The sequence below is a fragment of the Pelecanus crispus genome, chromosome 8 (genome assembly GCF_030463565.1).
Source record: "Pelecanus crispus isolate bPelCri1 chromosome 8, bPelCri1.pri, whole genome shotgun sequence".
NCBI classification, from domain to species: domain Eukaryota; kingdom Metazoa; phylum Chordata; class Aves; order Pelecaniformes; family Pelecanidae; genus Pelecanus; species Pelecanus crispus.
In genome coordinates this window covers 9401898-9421134 of record NC_134650.1, presented here as the reverse complement: position 1 = coordinate 9421134, position 19237 = coordinate 9401898, and the positions used below count along the sequence as shown (strand labels likewise).

Below are 19237 nucleotides of genomic sequence, written 5' to 3'. Positions count from 1 at the left end.
GAGAGCAATAGATCCCCAAGCATCATCTGATGCAGCTCTCACGCATCGCATTTATGCATCGTCTGAGGAGACTGCAGGGGTTTTGGGTGCCCTCCAAGTTGTGAGTGCAGCTGTGTTTATTAAATCAACACCTGTAAGCCAGCGACTTAGCACAGAGACTGAGCAACAACAGGCAGTTAGTTCTTGTGTGGGTATCTTCTCCCCAGGGGCATGCTTTACACTGCAATTCATTAGACTAATGGAAAATATAATGCTCTGAGCATCCTATTAGGGACAGCTGTGCGCACAAACAAAGTAATAACTGATTGTAGGTGGGTGCAGGGCTGTGTGTGTTTGTATGGGCACACGTATATGCATGTACGTAAAGTCTACAGGCATTGTACAGGCAATCATATAGTGAGTGTATGTGTGTGAAACTTGTTTCCAACCTTAAGTGCATCAATAGTGTGGCTAATTAAAAGGTTCTGGAACATAGCTTCCCTATTACTTGCAAAATTCATGGCTTAAAACTTCTGGATCCTCTAGTAGCCATACTATGATGTGCTTTCAGCCCGCAGCTCCATTTAGGAGGGAGAACAAGGTAATCCCGTTACCCTGTTTGGTTGTCCTTGGTTTGAAGCCAGCTGCCCAGAAGCCTGAGGCCATCGGTCTTCATGAAACTTGATAAGTGATCACCTGCATAATATGATAGCCATAGCGGCAACCATCTGTGCTTCCTCCTTGCTTCAGAGAGCAAGCATGGTTTTACCTGTGTCCCTTCAGTCCTTTTGTCTCAGGCAGGGGTGCTACAGGCAGAGTTGTGATGGCAACTCCTGCCCAGTCTATGAAGTTTCTCCTGTTTTTCATCATGCAGCCATTAGATTGTAATATCCCTGGGGATATTACAAACCAGAGACTTTGAGGTGTGCAGCCACATACCTAATCTGCTGTTTCAGACTTACAAAAACTTAAAAATATTATCTCTGTTTTCAGTCTTGGCATCTCTCCAGGCTGAGAATTCAACACTGTTTCTTTCTTGTGTAGGATATTTCTAGGCCCCGGCCACCCCAAAGAGCTTTGCCGGATAATCCCGTCCCAGCCAGACCCAGAGCCTGGCTGGGGAACAGCCCTGCCATCTCACTGCCTCCTGCGCACGCCAGAAATGCAGGACAACTCCAGCCTGCGGCAGAGGTAGGCACTGAACATGGTGATGGGAAGTACAGCAGCATCCCCTCATTACCAGGGAATAAAACTGTTCTGAAGGGAGTAACCTTGCTGTCACACTGCATACACCTTCATGCACAGCCTTGGTGGGTGGAAACAAAAAGGCTGTTGGGTTGGTTCCCTTTATTGGAGGGGCCTCTGTTTTTACCTGTTCCTTATTAAGCATTTACTGGGTTAAGCAAAACAGTTAATTCAGTCCTCCACATCCCTGAGCACTTCCTCAGATAGAATATTTGTGTAAGTGAGGCTGAGCAATGAAAGTGTGTGTGACCCAGAATGGTTAGTGAAGAGCAGCAAAACAGGAAGGTCCACACAGGGCTTGAGGACCCCAGTTAGGAACAGAAACCCTCTCTAGGAGATGCTTTCTATGCCAGGATTGTTTCCCAAAATTGTCCTTAAGAAGGACCATTAGTAAGGGACTTTGCATCGCTGAGTTCAGCTCCCTGCAAGCTGGACCCCTTAACACAAAAGGCCTCCACTCCACACACTACAGGTGTTGTCTCCAGCTGACAACATGCTTGAGGCCAGCTGTGAAAAATGGAAAAAACTGCATGAACTTAAGTGTGATCCTGGTGGGAGAGTTTCCTACATGATGCGTTAGGGTATGAATGCATGTGAACGGAGACAGGCTTCCCCTGGCCTGCTGTCACATCAGCTCCAGAAGAGAGAGAGGGCAGCATTTGCTCTTTCATCAGTGCTCACCCCTCTTTTTCCATTTTCAATCTCACCCAGAATGGCATCGGGACAGCTGGAGCCGCAAACGTCTTGAAAGTGGGACACCCAGGCTCCCGTGGACACTCATGAAGCAGTCTCCTCCTGGCTGGCTCTGACCTTCACAGGGGACTGGATGGCCTTCATCACCCAAAAAAACATTCACAGACACAGACAGTGTCTCAGTTCCTCTCCTCTAGCCTCACCTGTTTCCTATGTGACTCAAGAAGCTGCAGTCAGGCTTGGCAGGAGTGCCCCCAGGAACTGTGCCGGTACATGCCAAGCTGAACTCAAACCTCTCTCCTGATAGCCTTTTCCATATCGGGATGACTTGTTTATATGGTATTTAAATATTATTGTGCAATATCCAATGCAGGGATGGGGTGATGGGGGCTTCACATGTTTTTAATCAGTTATTTAAATGTTTTCAGGGAGAACAAGCTGTGAGTGCAGGTGCTGGCCCTGATGGGCTTTCATGTAAGACCCAGCCCTGTTGGCTTCCTCAGCCCATCCACACAGCTGCAGGAGCTTACGTTGGTGCTATACAGAAACCGCTGCCTCCTGGGAGAGCAGAAGGCAGCCATTGATAACTTTCTTCAGCTTATTCTCAGTTTACAGTGGGTGGCGAGTAGGGCCACAACAGGGAGCAAACCATGGAAATATTCCTGGTTAAAATAATTTGTGGGTCACTGTGGATTTTGATTCACTTTAATAGAGCAGAATAATTATTTTCCCCAGTGCTGTAAGACTCAACAGCATCCCCAGCATGGCCTGTGCACTTTCATCCGTGTCATTGGGACACAGTCAAGGTACAACAGGGAGACTCTCTGGTGAAGATAACAGAGCAAATGGACAGAAGGCAGCTCTGCAAAAGCCTGAAATCTCCTCTCCAGCATACGGTACCATGGATAATCAGGAGACACTTTTGCATGTGTCTCCTCAGGCTTCGGTCTGTGCTGAGCAGTAATTCAGCATGGGCTGCCTGCTCCCCATACCAGTGAGAAACTTACCTTAAAATTGCCCAGGTGGTAAAACAGCAGAAATATTAATATGACACATGGTGCTTTTGTAGGGCAGCTCATTTAATCCAGGTTTTCTCTTCAGGATGGGGATGGAGAGAGCTGTCTGTGTGCATTTTAAGCAGCTGGTTGTTCTGACCCTGAGGACTCTCCCTTATGAATTTGTTTGGGTTTTTTTTTTTTTGTCTCCTAACAGTTTGGGCTTTTGTACATTTTTTCTCAGGATTTTCATAGAATCATAGAATGCTTTGGGTTGGAAGGGACCTTTAGAGCTCATCCAGCCCAACCCCCTGCAGTGACAGGGACAGCTTTAACCAGAGCAGGGTGCTCACAGCCCCGTCCAACCTGGCCTGGCATGTTCCCAGGGATGGGGCCTCCACCACCTCTCTGGGCAACCTGTGCCAGTGCCTCACCACCCTCATGGTAAAAATTTCTTCCTTATATCCAGTCTAAATCTATCCTCCTTTAGTTTAAAACCATTGCTCCTTGGCCTGTCACAACAGGCCTGGCTAAAAAGCTTGTCCCCACCCTTCCTGTAGGCCCCCTTTAAGCACTGAAGGCCGCACTCAGGTCTCCCCGCAGCCTTCCCTTCTCCAGGCTGAACACCCCCAGCTCCCCCAGCCTGGCCTCGGAGCAGAGGGGCTCCAGCCCTCGGATCATTTCTGTGGCCTCCTCCGGACCCGCTCCAGCAGGTCCATGTCCTTCCTGTGCTGAGGGCCCCAGAGCTGGGCGCAGGGCTGCAGGTGGGGTCTGCCCGGAGCGGAGCAGAGGGGCAGAATCCCCTCCCTCGCCCCGCTGCCCACGCTGCTGGGGATGCAGCCCAGGATTCGGTCGGCCTTCTGGGCTGCCAGCGCACATTGCCGGCTCATGTCCAGCTTTTCATCCGCCAGTACCCCCAAGTCCTTCTCCGCAGGGCTGCTCTTGATCTCTTCATCCCCCAGCCTGTACTAATATCGGGGGTTGCCCCATCCCAGGTGCAGGACCTTGCACTTGGCCCAGGCCCACCTCTCCAGCTTGTTCAGGTCCCTTTGGATGCCATCTCGTCCTTCTGGTGTGTCAACTGCACCACTCAGCTTGGCGTCGTCTGCAAACCTGCCGAGGGTGCACTCGATCCCACTGTCTGTGTCACTGATGAAGATATTAAACAGCACTGGTCCCAGTATGGACTCCTGAGCGACACCACTTGTCACTGGTCTCCATTTGGACATCGAGCTGTTGACCACTACCCTCTGGATTTAATTTTAAATTAAGACCTTTTGTTATGCCAATTTTTTTTTGTTTTTTCCTTGAAATTATTTTCTAAGAGAACACAGGAGCTATGGTTACAATGGTTCTGTTGTTATCTGATTTATAATGGACAAATCCTCAAACAGTATGATTGCTGCTGCACATGTGAGAAACTGTATTATTGGCGTAAAGAAAAAAAGTCTTGTGTGATGGTTCTCTGTCCCTAAGCTCTACTGATTGAGAAAAAAAACAGATAAACCCTGAGCACTCACTAAATTTGTAGTTATATGTAGCAGTATATCTGTAGGATGACTTAAACCACATTAGTTTTTGCAACTTTACTACCTCTTTCTCCACAAGGAAACAGTACACAGGGTGTGTCTTGAATTTCCAGTTGATTATTCCTTATCTTGATAGTTTTGGACCTTTTCTTACCTTCTGTATGCCTGGAAAACAAACCGACCTAAAATACTTCTCTCTGAAATAAGGGATGGCAAGTGAAATACATCAGCTTCCTAATCTTTATATGTCTTTTTCTACAGTTGGATTATATTACGTATAAACTACCCCCAAATCTGTTCTTTCTTGGGGTGCAGCTAATGTACCTATGTAATGGCAAGTTTTACTGCTCACAGGTGGAGCAGTGAGCTGGGCACACACTGTAGATACACTGTACTAGTACGGATTCAACCACAGGAACTTGATCTTAGATCTGAGTGCTTGCTGAAGACAGCAGCATACTTCTGCTACAGCCCCTGATCTTTATCAAATGGCCATCAAAAAGCACTAAGAATATTTTCACTGCATTTCATGTGAGCATGGGAATCAAGCTTTTAAAAAATGCCCCCCAGACAGACAAAATTCAGAGAACAACTGGATGTGCCCAAACCCTAATGGAAAACTTTATTTCTGGGATACCATAAAGTCTCCAAAAGGTAGTTTTAAGTAAGTCCTTTTAAATTTTCATATGTGTGCAAGTTGAGTGAATGAGAATAGGGGAACTGCAGGAGGAGTAAAAGATGGTAAAACCTGATTTTTTTGAAAGATAATGTTACTTGGGAGAACATATACCAAAATACATCTCACTTTCTCCTGTGTCCACATATTAATAAGTTTACAATAATGCTTTCTGTGCATCTATGCAAATACTTGAAGAACGCAATTCATTGTGCCTTTTGCCTAGTTTTAATAAATATGTTAGTTGTCATTAACAAATATCCTGTCACTGTGTGCTATTTCGTTACCTTGGTTCAAATCTTCATCTTATATGTGGCACTTGTCCAGAGATGACAGGATAGCTGGAGGAATGGCTTTTATGAAATGCAGTTCCAGGTGTTGAGAAGGATGAGTCCTGTTTACAATCTATTTCTAAAATAAAATGCTTAAAGCATTACACCAATTAGGGCACCAAAAACAAAGCTAAAATGAATTACTTGGATTATTTTCTGCTACCAAAGGAGGTCGCTGCTGTTTTACTCTCTGCCCCAGATGCTCCTGCTGCTGTACTCAGCTGTCCTTCAGCCTGTTTATCCTTTGGGGCTACACCAGTAAGATCAGAGAAATCATTAAAAACTTTCAGATCCACCTGCAAAGGTTTTTTTTTTTAGAAAAAGCCTTTATTTCCCTTCCCACATTCCAAAAAGAAAGTCCTGAAATGTTATTAAAATAAGAGATTACATATTCCTCCCCTGCCTCAGCCCCAAGTTGCATTTGCTCAGCAATGCTCAGACCCAGGTGTAACCAGGTCAGCATCTCAGACAGCATCAGTGTGTGCTGTGGTCCAGGGCTAATCCAGCCAGAGATGCCTCCAGACCGAGCCAGCTTGGCAAAGCCAGCTCAGGCTTTGCAGCTCCCTGTTTGGGATTTGTTGTAAGCAAATGGGCGCCAGTCTCCCTGTGCTGCTATAAGACCCAGCAGCAAGATGGCAGAAACTTTTAACTGCGGTAATACCTTCCTTTTTCACCTTCCAGCTCAAAATGTTATTTCTCTCATCCCTTTGTCCTCACCACTGATACAAATCCAAGGGGGTTTTGAAGGTGAGCCATGAGCAAGAGTCCAGGTAATATCCATACTATATTGAGAGAGATGGAGAGGGGTGAACGGGACTGCTCTGGGATAAGCCGCACCCCTACAGCTCTGCAGAGCATTACCCACTTACACCTGTTTGGCTTTTAACACACAGCTCATACCTCCCTCTGAACAACAACAACAAAAAAGCTTTTGGGCTTAAATGATAGTAGGACAGGTCATGGGTTCAAAGAGTTTGGGGGCTCTCCAAGGTCAAGACATTTGCTAAGAAAAAAAAAAACAAACAAACCCTTAAAACTTACAGCCACTTGCTCTTGCAGGCTGAAAAGATTTTCATAGACCACAAAAAGTCTTGAAGACGGTGGCAATGTTTCTCCTGACACAGGGTTTACCCTGCCAGAACTTCCCAGCCTGAGTCGGGGCTGCCCCTTGCTCCGGTGAGGTCTGGATCAGGCCCAGCTGCTTCACCAACCACACCAACATGGCCTGGGCACCATAGCTGCTAAGGGAAAACACCCAAACAAAAACCCACATAAAACTAATTAACCTGTGCCGCAGGGAAACTCTTGCACCTCACAAAAACCAAAAACTGGGAAAGATTTCTCTGCCACGGTCCTGTAAAAACACTTTATGGCTTGGGTCCTGCCATAAAGGTCCTGCCATGCCACTGAGCCTAAGTGAGCACCTATTCCAAAATTTGCTCTTTTGCCCATATTCACCAATATTCTTGTCCCATATTTGCCAAGCAAGTAATTTAACATGGATGAGCAGAGTCTGAATAGCAGGCGTACACCATTCAGTCCTTGTCTCTCACCTCCATTTGAGATACTGGTGTGTGTTTTAGCGTTCATGCAAGTGTCTAGAAAGGAAAAAAAAAAGACAAAAACACTAATCAATGACTCAGTCAGGGCCTGGAAATAAACACATCAATGGCCACCCCGGGGAAGGAGTGCAAGAGTAAACATTAGCCCTGCCAAGAATAAGAGATGGGAAGGGGCCTCAAAGAGGAGCTCTGTCCCAGGAGTATCATATTTTAAGAGATTTTAATTTTCAGTGGCTGCATGTATTAAAGCTCAGGAAGGATTAAACATACCCCTTGCTGCCACACCATGAGAAAGATCCAAGCCAAATGCCCAAAGAAAGACTTGGCTTGACTCTACCAAGCTTTGGATAAGACACTGTTGGCTTTACGTTCTGCTTTTCCTTTTTTAAATTGCTCACTAGCAACTGGAGTATTGACATCAACCCATTCACCCAACCTCCACACCCTTGCATACAACACACTAGGTGTAGATCATGAATACTTTGGGTTTATCCTCTGGGGCGATGCTGGAGTTGTCCACTTCTATCAGGATGTTCTTGTCATCTCGGGTGACTGGCGCTTGCTGTCCATTCTGGAGGACTTGTGGTAGATTCCCTAAACTGACGTCCATGTCTTTGAAGGCATGGAGTAAAAACACCCCCAAAATGATGGTGAGGAAGCCACAAACTGTCCCAATGATGTCCACTACAGTCATGGTGACCCACTCCTTAAAGAGGATGATGGAAGTTGCGATGACGATGGTGGTGAACAGCACATAGTAGATGGGAAACACCAAAGAGGTGTTGAAAATGTCTAGAGACTTATTGAGGTAGTTAATTTGTGTAGTGATGGATGCCACCAGCGTGATGACTAGGATCCATGTCAACGGGTGCTGCAGCACAGGCCGGCCAGCAAAGAAGCCCTTGATGGCAATACCCAGGCCCTTGACTGAGGACACAGAGAAGGCACCAATAACGGAGCAGATGGTGAGGTAGATGAGGATGTTGCTCTGGCCATAGCGGGGTGCGAGGTAGAAGATCAAGAGGAAGCAAAGAGCCAAGAGGATCGCAGCGTAAGTGAGGAAACCTGGAAGAGGGAGAGAAAGAACTCAAAACTGAGTGACAGGGATGGGGACAGAGCAGTACACGCTGCCCGGCCCCAAGAGAGAAAACACGACCTCCTGTGTTACCTGGCTCTTTCAGCTTAGAAGCCATTTCATCCAGAGTGGTGACCTCCTCGTCCTCTGGGGCATGTATCACCATCACGGTGCTGCCCACAAGGCTCAGCATGCAGCCCAGCTTTCCCAGCAGGTTGAGCCGCTCTCCAAGCAAATACGAAGACAGGATGGCACTGCACAGGACAGACAAAGCTGGTACTTTAAAGTCCTTTAAAGAAGGAACAGCAGCTAAAATAAGGTAAAGAATGCCTTCATGTGATACAAGGACAAAAATCTGGAGTAAATTAGAGTAATACACAATCACATTGCAGCCACTGACAGCTGACACTGCAGAGATGCAGGTGTGGTCTGTAGCTCACAGCTCAGGTACCACTAAGGTGAAAAAATGCTGAATGCGTTAGCACATCTTCAGAAATATTTTTGAGGTCTCCAAATTCACTCATGAACTGTCGGGTATTATGAAGCCTCTAGTGCCCAACAAAATGACTTCAAGGACCAGTATAACAGACCCCCCCCCCAACCTAACAACAGAAGAGTTACATTAATTTCAACTAAATCATCAGAACTATTAAGCCCCAGAGAAACTCTGAAGGTACTGGAGCTATAGATATATCTGCAAAAATACCTAGCTGTTGTCCATAAAAATTTGGGGCAAGACACCAGAGCAGTCCCAACTCTCAGTTTGCTTATGTGTTTCACCATAACAGTCCTTCTAGAAAACCTTCAGTACCTGGAGTCATGTATTTTGATATGAATCTCCTTTTTAAAAATAAATAAAATAAAATAGGGTTTCAGCCCTTTTAGCAACAGACAAAAGTACAAAAACACAACATCAGAGCACCCTAAAAGCCTAGAAAATAAAAGGCAAACAAAAGACAGTTTAAAAATAAGACTGATATTTTTGACCCTTTTAGATTTTCAGTACTGTTCACTACAAAACCAAACCAAACCAAAAAAACCCAACCTTGAATTGGCTGAAGAGCTGGAATAAGGAAGGAAGTAACACTGGTATTTGCAATAATTTAACCTGAAGTGTATGTGGCTGCTATCCACATGCAGCATTTCCAGAAGGGCTACATAATTCAGTGGTTTCCAAATGATCCCCCAAAAGGACAACGACTGTTAGAGCTTTTTTTAGAAAACACTGAGACATTTTTGCCTTTCAGCAGAATAAATCATACTAGCATCACTTCAAGTCTTTCTATCTTACAAGACAAACAGGCAAATAAAAAACGTCAAATTGCAAACTATAGACACATAAATCACCTTATGAGCACGCTCAGAGCCCCCAGAGGCGTGACAATAGTTGCAGGAGCAAAGGCATAGGCGGCAAAGTTGGCAGCTTCCCCTCCACCCACTAAACAAACACAAGAAAAATAAACCAGTGAGTTGCAGTATACTTTTTGTGTTTTCTCTTGTGGGCTTGCAAACGAGTAAGATGTCAGTTAGAGAGTGGGTTTTATTATGGAAGTTTCATGCTGCTTCTAAACAGGGCCAGAGAGTGGGTGCAAATCTCTCTGTTACAAATTAACGCAAGCAGAGAGGCATCCCTGGAGCCCTGGCACCACCAGCCCTCCTCCATGTGGGTGCCAGGGCTTGGCTGTGTCACAGCTGACCCCTATTAACTCATTAAAGCCCCATGCCCAGCCAGGCAGCTGCAGTGTGTCTGGGTAATGAACTGGGGCGTGGGCAGTTTTGGGAGCCCCAGTGCTAGGCGGCTGCTCCTCACTTATAAAGTGTCCCCTTGGGGCTGTGGTGTCACCCTGTGGCTGAGCTGTCCTTGTCCCCTGAGCAGTGAGTATTGCATGCTTGCTTGCTTATGGGCTGTGCTACAGTGGTTGTGCAGCAGGAGCTGCAGGGGCGGAGCAAGGTGGGAGCACTTTGAGCTGCTGCTGCAGCAGTGAGAGCCAAAGACTGCTCTGAAAAACCCTCTTGTGAAATCTGCTGCTCTCTGTGCAGCTATGAGTCCAGTTTGAGAAGATACTGTAATGTTGCAGCATGAAGAAAAAGGTTTTAAGGCTTGTTCTAAGGGAATTCAGGTTTTGCTCAAGAAATGAGCTGCTACCAATGCCTCCTTGTTATCTCCCCTGTGCTGCAGCAGCAACCTTTCCCGGAGCCCACAGGCATGCATGGGAGGCTGTTTGCCCGGTGCTTGGTACACAAGCAGACCGGCTAGCTGCCTTATTAAAAATTGGCTTTTCATGCTTTTGGTCAGGTAAAACTGAGCTAGCAAGTTCTACCAGCCCTGCAGGAGGATGGTGAGGGAGATTCTGTATAGCTCACTGCCTCTGCTCTCCTTGAGGTACCTCTGCTGAGGATGGGGAAACTTGCCAGAAAAAAGGTTTTAAGCCACCAGATGCTGGGTTTGTTCCACACCTGGTTCACAGGGACAGACCCTGGAAAAGCTGCAAACCCAGGGAAATGGCTTCTACTTACTGGTTAACAAGCCAGCCCACCAGAGCCAGTCCTTTAGGTAGCCGTGGCCCCCGTCTCCTGAGGAAGCAAAGCACACAGGTATGCAGGAGTTAACAACCGTGTTCTTCAGAGCAAGAGATGAGAAATGTCCCTTTGGAGAGGGATAAATTGCAAGGGGAAGAGTGTGACAAGGAAGGACAGAACATGCAGACATGCCATCCTATGTGGAAATTATGTTGAATCAAGGGATTAGCGGAAACTGGCACTTAGGGCTGGACAATGCAGATACAGTAGAAGCAGTGGTTTAATCCTGGCTGGCAATGGGACCGCCATCCATTGCCCCAAAGCCACAGAAGTTATTGGCCTGGGGTCCAGCCTGCCATGCTGCAGCATGGAGCTTGGGGCTGCCATTCAGCCCTGGGAGCTGTGGTTATCCTCACTGGTTTTTCAGGGTGCATCAGCCCCTAAACCCAGCAATCAACACCCCAGCTGAGCTCCCATGGACTAGTCATGTCTCATCTTTCATGTTCCACTTGTCTGTTCCCTGTGGGGTGCTCCCAGAGCAGAGAGACAAAGGATGGCAGGGGCTGCTCTGTGCTAGGTGCCCCCCACCCAAAGGCTGCTCCCTGAGGCACTGCCAGCCTGCACCCTGCCTGTGGGGAGCTTGTGCTTCACCTTGCATTGCACCGGCTCGCTGCAGAGTCTCATGCATGGGCAGTAAGGTAAGGCAATGAGTTTTTGCAAACCCAGCTCAAGCAGGGGTTATAGCTATGAAGGATGAAGAGGGGAAAAACTGGTTGGTTGCTCTGTGCGGGCGTGTGGTGCCATAGTTCCTGTTGCTGTACGGTTGTGGTGAAGGCTCCCTGCATCCTGTCCCAGAAGCTATCTGCCCCTTTTGTATACTGCTTTGTATCATAGCTGTATCACAGTGCCTCAGCCTGAACCGCCAGAAATCCTAATGTTAACTTGATGTGGAACAGTCATTATGTGACTGAGCATTTCTGATGAAAAATGATTCCTGGCATTGGAACAACTAAATGAAAGAAAATGTGCCTATAAATGAAGAAGAATGGACATATTATGTTGGGAAATAATCCAGCTCTGGTCTTAACCCACAAGCTGTTAGATGTAAGGAGCCTGTGCCTGCTGACATTGTGAACCCTGATTTTGCTGGGTCAGAGAGAGCCCATGTTTTTGGTAAGTCTGACCTGACTGGAGTTGTCGGTAGCAGCAGTGTTTGACCTGCCTTGGAGAAAAGTGATGTGCTCAGATAGCAGGGGTGAAACACTGGGACTGAGAGATTAAAGGGTGAGATAGGGAAAGAGGGAATGAAGAGGTGGACAGGAGGAGTTCAGTATGTGTGGAAAAATCTTTTGCTAGAATTCAGCCTCTTCTGGTTCCTCAACAAGTTCACAAGTGCTGAAGTTCAAATGTTATGCTTTGGCATTCCTTAGAAATTACTGGTTTATTTGTTTGGGGTTTGTTTTTTTTTTTCCCCTCTTCATTGGGGAATTTTTTTCAAGAACTCTTTTTGTCAGCTGCAGTTTTCTGTCATTAATCTCTAATTCCCGATTAAACAGTTTGAAAAATAGGGAGGGGTTTGCTCTTGTTTTAGTCACTTGCCTCTGTTGTGGGAGCAGTTCATAGAGGGAAAGAGGGGAGAGATCTTCTACAGTTGAAACAATACTGGTATTTCATTGTGCAAATATAATGCCAAAAAGCAAACCCATCTGAGTTCAGCAGTTGTATGTGGCCAGCCTAATGGCAGAGGATGGAGATGGACTCAAGACTGGTCTGCAGCACAGGTGCTGTTGGTAGCTTTGCTGGTTGACTCTGGACAGTCACTTCATCATTCTGTGCCTCTGTGTCCCCATATGGGGACATAGTAGAATGGGGACAGTGATATTTACTTCCTCTGTAAAATGATTTAAGAGTTGTTCCTAGGCCAGAACTGGGAAGCAGTAGTATTTAGTTATTTTGTTTTGTAGTTATGCAAGTAGGTCAGCTGCCAGGTAGGACTTATGCTGCTTCTAGAGCGCATATTTGTAATGATGGGATGCATCCAATTCCGCTGTAGGCAGTGCTTCTCCACCATTTCCCATCCACAGATACATGCACATAAACACATGCCTCGCCCTAAGAGCTTCGTGCTAGAGGAAAGTTATCTACATGTTGTTGAACAACATACCTCAGAAGTAGCCTTCTGGAAACCACAAGCAGTGTTCATGCAGATCACAGGTATGCAGTTCTGCATTAGTAAATGGTTCTTGCTAATGCAATTAAAGCACACGGGGCTACATCCTTGTCTCAGTGACTTGGTGGCAAAGCTGCCTAGTGCATCAGTGAGAGCAAGAGTGGGGTCACGGAGCTGTGCTGTTCTGCTCTGGTCTGTGGCACAGTGATAACTTGCGTCTTTGAGCAAAGGGGCCCATTTCAAAGAGCTTTCAACACTCTGCTTCCTCCTGGCCTCACACTTTCCCATGTAAGAGCTGTGATGAGCATGTATTGTTCTTCTGGTGGGTGCACATCTGATCACACAGCGCATGTGACTTGCTATTTGCAGTGCAAGGCACGGGAATGCTGCTTTTAGCTGAGCCCTTCCAATGCAGGACTCTGTAACTTGGCTCCTTAGCTACAGCACAGCACTGCTCTTCGGGTCTCGCACACAAAAAATCCATCCACAAAAGGTTTTATTTACATTGCTGATGGAAGGCTGACGTGTACCCAGAGGTGTTCCCTTGCCTTATGAGTGCTGGAGTTTGGGTGATGTGTGTGATTCTGGGAACAGATGGACCTCCTCCCTCCTGCCCCCCACAAAATCCTTACCTGCCCTGGTGCCTCCCTTCTCCACCAGCCGTAGCAGCCCCTTCTTCTTGAGGATGACGCTGCTTCCGATGAGGAAGCTGGAGAAGACAGCCAAGCCCAGGCCAATGTAGAATCCATAATTGCTTTCCAGCTGAGTTACCCAGAAGTTATCCAAAGTCCCATTGTCCTGGACAGAGTCAGCTGGGTCAGCATCACTGATCACTTGGCACATGACCCGGTGGGAAAGGCACGAAAGGGTGACCAGAGACCCTGTGACACCACCGTGGAGATAAAACAGCAAATTACTGATATGACTATCAATAGTGCCTCTGTTGGCCTTTGGACTCATTCAGACGTCCCTCTGAACAGCCACCCGTGCTGTCACCCTAACAGCACATACCCACCAGCTCTCAAAAAACTCAGGACACCTCTTTACTCACATGTGGAAATGGCAAGTTGTTAGTGACAGATGGCGCGCAGTTCAAGCAGCTCGTTGACACTGAGTGTGTCTGCCAGTCTACACACTGAACTGGAAGGCCACAAGGTCCACTATAACAATGTAATTTGAATTTCCAAATATCTATGCCAGAGTCTTTCCACCGAACTCCAACGTTATGAGCTTGAACTACATTTATCAACACTCAACCTTGTTGATTCAAAGGCTTTGGTGCTTTCCAGCCAACTAATCCTTGCACCTGCCAGTTCATCCGCAGTTTACAGCTTTGGGTTTAATGTGGAGTGATTCCAGTACTTTGTAGCTGTGCATCTGTTCCAGCTCTGTGTACTGAGCAGTGCCATGGGATTGTTTGTAAGATCACAATAGGCTGGTCCTGGACCAAAGTTTCATCTCTACAGTGCCTTTACTGTCTAATGGTTTTATTCTACCTATTTGCAGAGTGCCTGAGTGCTCATAAAGCACACCAAGTCCTGCCAGTGTGGAAGGACTGAAAGCAGGCACGGTTTTCTGCTGTTAACACCAAAAGCACTAAACCCCCATGTCTCTAGTCAAGGTGTGTTGCTGTGTGTGGGTGGGAAAATTGCTGAGTTTCTTCCTACTCTCACGCTCCTACCACACCCAGCACATCTTTCTATTGCAATCTTCACTCTGAGTGTAGTAAAGACAGCGTAACTGTGACCATGGGGAACAGAACAACCAGGTGGAGCATCACGGAAGTCCCTTTGTAGTAAAAGACTTTAATTGTCTGTCTGAACTTACATAGGAATTATGGAGCAAGTATTTGTGTCTCTGCAGGCAGGGGTATGCAGTGGCTAAGCCGCTCACAGTACTGCTGGCAGCCTGGGCGTGGGTCCCACCTTTTTCCTGAACCAAGGGGCTGGCTTAGATCTTCTGCAGCTGCACCCCCTGTCCCTGGCACATGCAGCTGAGGATTTGGATCCAAACTGGATCCAAACTTTTTTTAATGGAAAAAAATCCAGTTACTTTCTAGGCAAGTTTCAAAAGGTTCCCTAATAGATTTCTCTTCTAATGGGAAAACATCCTTGATTGTGGAAATATTTCCTGGGGAATAAGGGGGACATCTTGCCTCCTCAGCTGACTAAAAGTCTCTGCAGTGTGCTACTGGGCACAAGCACAAGGCAGTGGGATGCGGTGATTACGGACTCGACTAGGTAATCTTTAAAGGAAGAAAAAAAAAATTCCTATCTTTTCTGTAAGCACTGTAAGGCTGACACAGAGCAGCACTTGCCACTGGCAGAGCAGGCTGTGTGGGGCTTACGGATAAAGGGAGTTTTCCCATTCCTATACAGACCTAAAAAAAAAAAAACAACCCGCTCCAAAGCCAATAAAACAGAGCAGTGACAGAGAACAGCCCCAAAGCCGGGGGGGGGGGGGGGGGGGGGGTGGTGGAAATAAGGCCGGGGGGTGCAGCGGGCTCAGCCCCCGCGGCGGGAAACCAGGGCTGCCGCCCCCTCCCCGGGGACCCTCCCGCGGGGCCGCTGGACCGGGGCGGGCAGCGCAGGGCAGAGCCCCGGGGCTTGTCCCGCTCCCCCCCGGGGCTTGTCCCGCTCCCCCCCGCGCTGCCGGGCCGGGCCGGGGTGCACCCACCGTTGCTGCAGCTGCTGTTCGCCTCCAGCGGCTCCATCTCCTCCAGCGGCTTCGTCTCCTCCGTCCCTCGGCCGGCTCAGAGCATCCCGGCGCCCAGGGCAGAAGCCGCTGCTGGCGGGACTGGGCAGGGCTGGGCCGGGCTGCCAGCGCTCCTGCCCGGCCGGCTCCTCCTCCGGGACGGGGCTGGCCCGTCGCCGGGCTCGGTGCACCGGCGGCAGATGCCCGTGCAAGCCTTGCACGCTCCCCTGGGCCGGCCACCGTCCCCTGTAACCCTTGCGCCCAGCCCGGGCGGCACGGCCCCATTGCTGCCCTGGCCCTCTGTCCCCTGCCTGCTCGGGGCTGCCGGGGGAGAGAATGGGGGGTCCGGTGGTTGCAGCAGGTGGGTTCCACAGCCCTTGCACGGATCTGGGACGAGGCTCCCCTGGCTGAGCCCAGACAGGGATTTCTCCTCTGGAGCAGGTTTTTCGTATTGCAGTGGCTGGGAGAAGGTGCTGTGAAGGCAGGGGGCTGCGCTTCTGGTGGGGTGGTGCGCGAGCCCCGTCGCAGGGGCTGAGCTGTGGGACACTGGGTGTGCTCTGAGCAGGTTGCGCACGCTGCGAGGCTGTGGACTTCATACGTGCACGGAGAGCAGTGGAACAGAAATTAAAAGTAAACAGGAGAAATTAAATCCTGAGCAGTGTTGGTGCTCCTGAAAGATATCTTCTCTTGCTAAAAGAGACTGTAACTGCAGTTAATATAGCAAGGAAACATTTCAGAAAGTGTCCTGTTGCTTCAAGCACTGGTGTTCATTATTCTCCACTTAGTACTATGGCCGTGTGCAGTAGGTTGTAGGACTGAAGGACGAGGTTGCGGGGCTAAGAAACATGTAGAGGTCTAGGGAAGATGGATATATCCTAATGGAAGTTTTGCGGTGGGTGTGGGGTTCCCTGCATCAGGTACTCACTGGGCGAAGGCATGTTCTCTGCTGAAGGTCAGGCTGAATTTCCTTAATGGACCTTCCTGAGTTTTGGGTTGTAGCGGGAAAGGCCAGGCTCCAGGCAAAGGTGCGTTTGAAAAAGAAATATCAACAAAAGATGAGTGTGTAATGACAAGGACACTCTTGTGCTGTAAAGTGTTGTGCAAAAGGAGATCAGAGATCCAGGACACAATCTCACCAGCAGCAGCAGCTGTAATTGAAGACTTAGCTGGCTCCACGCTGAATCCCAGCACTGAGAAAGTCAGCTCCAGCCCATGGCCTCCTCCATCACTTGGACTCATTTTACACCTTTTTATTTTGTGACTGTTTAGTTGGCAGGCCTCATCATGGCCACGTGGTTCAGCCCATACTATGGATCGGGGGCTGTAGCTCCCCCATCAACCCCCATCCCACTGCAGCCAAAACCTGTCTTGCTAATATTAGCGCGTTAATGTTTCAGAGCATGTTGCACGCCAGTGTGTTTTGCCTTCATCCCCCACCCTCCTCTGCCGACATCCTCTATTCCTGTGTTTGTGCACGGTGGCCATGTGTACACAGAAACCTACTGCCGATATAAAAGCCCTTTAGTTGCAGCAGGAGCCATTAGCCAGATTTTGCTGTAGGTCAACAGAGATAAGTAAAACCAATAGTAAAACCAATAGCTTTTCTTCAGCCAGCCCATATTTATAGGTAGAAATGGTATCTGTCATAAGGCGATATAAAGATGTAAAATCTGCAGGATCTGAACATGTCTGAAAATTTGCCTTTTCCCCCCCCATAAAATATATTACCTGTTACTACAGAAATTGCCCTTAGACCATGAAGCTGCAGCATTGCTAGCACCGCATGGCTCCTTCACTCAGCGCCTGATCCTATCTCTGCACAACTGTTTTCTCCAGCAAATGTAATGTTCAAGTGTTTTGTGAGTCATTTGATTTTAATCAGGTCTGTTCATCAGTCACAGACCTGCAGGTCACTGGCTGGGAGAGACTGTGCCAGCCAAGTCCCATGTCCTCCCCTTTATCACAGGATCACTTGATAATCAAGCCAAATCGTGTGGCAGTGGGTTTTGATGTAGGAAATGAAACGTGCACTGATTTATCAGTGGTCTGGGAGCAACTTCTGCTGCTGTTACATATTATGCAGGCAAAAGGCACCCTGGGCAAGACAACGATGGCAGGATTTGGCCTGTATTTAGTAAATTTACTCACCGATGCTGGTTAAGAGTTATTCATGCAATGTATAAATATGAGGCTGACTGCAGAAACCGAAGTGATGGCGGAGTGGGACAAGTGTTGCTGTGTTTGCAGTGCTGCCTGCCTGCGGCTGGCTGGAGGATTTTGTGACCCCGTCCCCTCGCAGGCTGCTCTGCCTGCTTGCTCTGGTGCTCAGGGGCACTGGGGGGCTCTCCCCTTTGCTGGACCTTCTCCAGCACCCTGAGGTCTTGCTCGTAGCTGGGGAATCCTAATGGTGATGTGGTTATTGGCAGTTAAACCGCATCCAAAACAATTTCCAAGCCTTTGTGGGTCAGCGTTGTTGGCATCTGTGCTGAGCACAGTTCCCCACTGCACACAGAGAGGTGTTGGGGAGGGAGCAAATTTTTATGGAAGGGATCTGGGGTTCAAATAATCTTTTTGGTCATAGTGCAACCTCATAAATGACTCCCACAGCAGAGGGGGTGGTGCAGTCAGAAGCAAAAGGCACTTTGGGCCACAACTTTAGCTTCCCGTCAGCTTGATTTCCTACAACAAAGGGCTAATGTGACTACATACACATGTGTTTATGTACCCCACTTCATCCCCAAAGATATTTGACCCTATGGGCCACTTTTGCCAGATTTGACAAGGGGTGAGACCTCCCAGAGAAGCTGTTCTCAGCTCTGGGAAGACAGGAGACATGACAGAGAAGAGGTCCCAAAAGGAGGGGACGCCGCAGCGTGAGCTGACTCCACCAGGCATCAGGGAAGGAGCATGCCTGGTTGCCACCACTGTGGGAGAAGCTTCAGTCAGATCTTGCAGTCAACCACGGGACACAAGTGTGTCACGTATTTCTCTCTGGTGCAGGGGCTGCGGGGGTGTGGTGTTTACAATCACTAAGTCACAGGAGTTGCATCTGATGGATTTAGCAAGGCTGCGTATGGCAATATGGGAGTTAAAAGCCAGGTAGGATTGGCACGGAATTGCCTACTACGCTTAGTCAAGGGCAAGTTGAGACTGATAACAATGAAGCAGAGATGCAACCAATGCCTCTTTTATTGCTTCATATCCTCATTTTAATGGGAAAGCTGTAATTAAGGGAATTCAGCTCCAAGCTATGACCTCACTGGTTGATACTCACATCAGATGTTCCCTTAAAAATAACTCATCAGAAATCAGGGAGTCTTCCTTAGCAGCTCGTCTTCTAACAACGCAGTTCCTCCGGAAATACTGGTTTCCAGGCCAAAAAACTTGACTGTAATCCAGGGGGTAGAGCAAGACAGCTTTGCATGCAAATAACCTCTTTAGCAACATCAAAAGGCTTTTCTTTCCCCTGCTCTTCTCTGCTCATCTCTTCTGGTCTGGAAAAAATTATGGAAAAATACTGGGTATCAGTTGTCCTGTGTTACAAATAATGGTGGAAGTATCCTGCTAACAGGTGATGGAAACTTTTGCCCTTGGATGTCTGCTAGGCATGGTTCCTGTGGAAACTTTCAGAACAGGGTTGCAATATTCTGCTATGGCTTTGTATAGTTTGAGGGCTCCAAGGAGCTATTTGCTGCTTCAAAGAGAGGGTAAATCTTTCTTTCTGACAATGACCTGATTGTGTAGGGGTTAAGGGAATTGCCTGGTGT

General features: G+C 48.0%; 2 protein-coding genes across 2 annotated transcripts in view; one reads left to right on the top strand and one right to left on the bottom strand.

Moving 5' to 3' along the window:
• Positions 1-2007, top strand: part of ADAM19 (ADAM metallopeptidase domain 19) — a 32813-nt gene extending 30806 nt beyond the window's left edge. The window contains exons 22-23 of the mRNA XM_075715852.1: positions 1024-1170; positions 1936-2007. Of these exons, the coding sequence (XP_075571967.1) occupies positions 1024-1170; positions 1936-2007 (219 nt within the window). The remainder of the gene's footprint in view (positions 1-1023; positions 1171-1935) is intronic.
• Positions 2008-7471: 5464 nt separating this feature from the next.
• NIPAL4 (NIPA like domain containing 4) lies at positions 7472-15489 on the bottom strand. Its single transcript, XM_075715853.1, has 6 exons — positions 15453-15489; positions 13409-13657; positions 10604-10660; positions 9434-9524; positions 8180-8340; positions 7472-8076 (listed from the first exon to the last, which is right to left on the bottom strand). Exons 1-6 carry the CDS (start codon positions 15487-15489, stop codon positions 7472-7474), a joined length of 1200 nt encoding a protein of 399 aa, XP_075571968.1.
• Positions 15490-19237: the final 3748 nt, after the last annotated feature.